The following is a 3,248-nucleotide window of genomic DNA, read 5'->3' as shown; positions in this document are numbered from 1 at the left end:
CTATCTTGTGCTGCAATATAGGACGCCACTCTACTCAAGAGTCTGCGACAGATCTTCGTTGGAGTAGGGGATAGAAGTTGCCAGAGGGACAGGAAGGGGAGGGGACACCAGAGGCCTGAGGGCGAAGTGTGGGCGCTTAAGCGCGGGAAAAAACGCCGGTGTGCTGGCACAAGAGATGGGGAGCAGGGTGGACTCAAAGTCGTACACCTGGTAGTATGTGTGCAACTCTGAGTTGAACACAGGGGAGTGGTGGTGTGATGAGGAGTAAGAACTCAGCTGGAGGAGCCAGGGCTCATAACCTAAGAGATCCTGTACAGAGGACTCTCAGTCTAGTGGGAAGATCACTGACTGTATTAGGACTATACCTGTACAGAGGACTCTAAGAACCATATGAGTACAGTATAGTATGGGAATAGAAGATGAACATACCTCAGTCTAGTGGGAAGATCACTGACTGAGGAAAGGAAGGAGCGAAGCCAGCACCAGTGTTGTTATGACCCCGTCATGACCCCGAGTCATGACCGTTGACGGCACGGGTCATCGGTCATGACCGAATGGTCAAAGGTCAGCACGTGATTGCAGAACGCGGTGGCAAGGCGAGCCGCGAGTCTACTGATAAGCATGATCAGACCGGGAATTTGTAACTTCATGTAGTAGCAAGTCTATTGAAGATATGTATGAGTTTCCTATTGCACTGAGTATGGTCTATGATCACCATATGACTGAGCTAGAGTAACTCTATGTACTGCAATGAAGAGTAACTTGATGCACGTGAGCATTGCAGGGTTAAACAGACTGTGTGTTCGGAATACAAGACCTGACAGGCCAGGAGCAAACTTCGTGAAGAGGTTCTCCAGGGTATGTGAACTCTCTGCAAGCCTGACATATAGCATACTGTGACCCGAGGGATAGCTGCCTCGTCACAGTGCAGAACCTCGTGCTCCAAATTCTTCTTCTATGTTCCATAATGCAGCTGGATTCTCTAACACCACAAAAACAGAGACATTGGAGATGTATCAAAAGGGAAGGACAAGAATGAGGGCCTCTGGGTGAGGAATTGAAATGCCTGAAGGAGGGGCAAGGGCTGCAGGGCCCTGGTGGCAATGGCCGACAGCACGGGAGATTCTGATATATCCTTCCTGTCAGCCTTTTGGTTGTGCAGCGTAGATGATTGAAATCCAGATCATATGAGGATATAGCGAAGTATGATATTGAATTGCAAGGTTACATAGACCAACAATGCGCTATAGCGTGCTATACGGTGCCGAACCAGCCCCGTGCGGCAAGCTGCTCGGGGTACCGCGAACACATCATGTGCTGACCGGTGACCATCGGTCATGACCGCTTGACTTGACCGATCCCGTCATGACTTGACCAAAGGGTCATGACTTTGACTTGACCCGTAACAACACTGGCCAGCACTGTCTACAGCGCTGGCAGGTGGCAGTGCTTGTCTACTATAATAGGAAGGTAAGGTAATCTAATCTAATCTGACACGTCACCTGACCGCATTCCGACAAAGTTAACGTCGACTTTTGTACACAAGATGACATCGTCATCTGTTGACAAGTCGACGATAGTCGACGTCGACTGGATGTCTACCGGCACATCGCTGGGCTGTGATGCAGCGGAGCGCTTTGCATAGTCTCGACGTATACGCACTTTCTCTGGTGACGATTGAGTGGTATGAAGTAAAAGGACAAGATGAATACCTACCTCCCATTGTCGGGATCCATGCGCGCAGATGTTCAATGGCCGGAGTCTGTCGGACGAGATGGGAGTTGGCCAGCATTAGTAGGCGCTTGTGGTTTCCGGAAAGGGTAGGCCAGTTTCGGGCGCCGTGGCCATGCAAGACCATGGTTTGATACATTTGCTGATGCATTACGCAGGAACAAGGCCGCGCGGACATATCTGACAAGTACAGGCAGCGACGCAGGGAGACTCCCTGCCCCCTTCGAACGATTGCTCAGCGCGACAGGGCGACTGAGCGGCGTCATAGCGGCTCGTCTGAGTGCTGGTCCATGTCTCCACCACCGAAAGAAAGTGCTGTTTTATACATCAGTACCACATTGCGCTTGCTCTGACTGAAGCATATAGTGTGTGAAACCGACCAACACCATTCAAACCGAAGCGCTAGCATCTAGTAACAGATACCCTTCATACATGACCGGTCCACCCACAACTTTCCGAAGCTGCGCAAGGGATGGCGAACTGCCATCATCACGACGACTCGCGGCAAGCAAATCCCCCCGTCCGTGCCTTCATCCCAATCCCGCGCTCTTGGGAGCTCGTACTCACGGAACTCGAGCCTCTCGAGTCGAGACGCTGCTGAGGCTCCACGCTGCTCGAGGTGAGGCTGGATCAGGGAACATCTTCATCGAATATGGTCTTCCACGTCTCGAGCGCGGTACGTCGCCAAGTCACATGCCTCAGAGAGGTTCCTGGCAGGGGCATTCCCGCCGTCCACAGAGTCGGAACTTGCAGACAGTTCCCAGCCGAGCGTCATGCTCTTGAACGCCGGACACACGGTGGACGCGCCGGGCTGCGCGACGGGACGCTCAGCCAGAGCCGGAAGGACGTTGTTCGGGCCGTCCACGCCTTTCACCTCCAGGTGGGTCAACAGAGGAAGTGCGCCCAGGACGGCGACCCAATCGGTGACGGTCTGTCTCTCGACGTCGGAGCGGTCGACGACCTCGAGATGAGTGAGCTGGCTGGTGTGCAGGAAGTCTCCTAGACCGATGTGCCCCAGCTGTTGCTTAGAAGCGAGCAAGATGTGGAAATTACGGACGTTGTCCGCGAAGCAGTCCAGTTGCCAAGAGTCGTTGAACCGTGTGGATAGGCGGAGAACCGCTCTGTCGAAGGGCCGCTTCAGCACCAGCTCTGCGGGCACCATCTCGAGACAATTGAGCTCGAACGGCTTGTCGTCCTGAGTGGAATACGCGTCGATCAGGGCTGTGCTCGGGACGTGGACGGCAGTAATGGTTTGTCGCGCTGAGGAAATGCTTGCAATCCCGACGGATAATACTTTCGGCAGCGGGAGGTGGGGTCCATGACCAGCGTGGACAGTCGCGGACTATGTGTCGGCGACCGAATGTGCCAGGAGTCGCAATCTCTCGAGTCGGTTGCAGCGCGCGAGTGCTTCGAAGAGCGACTCTGCCGGTAGCGGTGCCATCGAGAGAGTTGGCAACAGCTCGACGTCCCGTAGAGAATCGGCGGCAATGAATGGAAAGTACGCGGCTGGTTCGAGA

At 54.0% G+C, this 3,248-nt stretch overlaps 1 protein-coding gene across 1 annotated transcript in view; it reads right to left on the bottom strand.

Moving 5' to 3' along the window:
* Positions 1-2,033: 2,033 nt before the first annotated feature.
* The window catches only part of DICSQDRAFT_138712 (uncharacterized protein), a 1,868-nt gene continuing 653 nt past the window's right edge, over positions 2,034-3,248 (bottom strand). Inside the window, exon 2 of the mRNA XM_007367989.1 lies at positions 2,034-3,247. Coding sequence (XP_007368051.1) covers positions 2,375-2,893 — 519 coding nt within the window. The 5' untranslated portion in view covers positions 2,894-3,247 and the 3' untranslated portion in view covers positions 2,034-2,374. The remainder of the gene's footprint in view (position 3,248) is intronic.

The sequence above is a fragment of the Dichomitus squalens genome, assembly GCF_000275845.1.
Source record: "Dichomitus squalens LYAD-421 SS1 unplaced genomic scaffold DICSQscaffold_30, whole genome shotgun sequence".
Classification (NCBI taxonomy): Eukaryota; Fungi; Basidiomycota; class Agaricomycetes; order Polyporales; family Polyporaceae; genus Dichomitus; species Dichomitus squalens.
The sequence above is the reverse complement of the archived record's forward strand: the minus strand, read 5'-3'. Positions and strand labels throughout refer to the sequence as shown.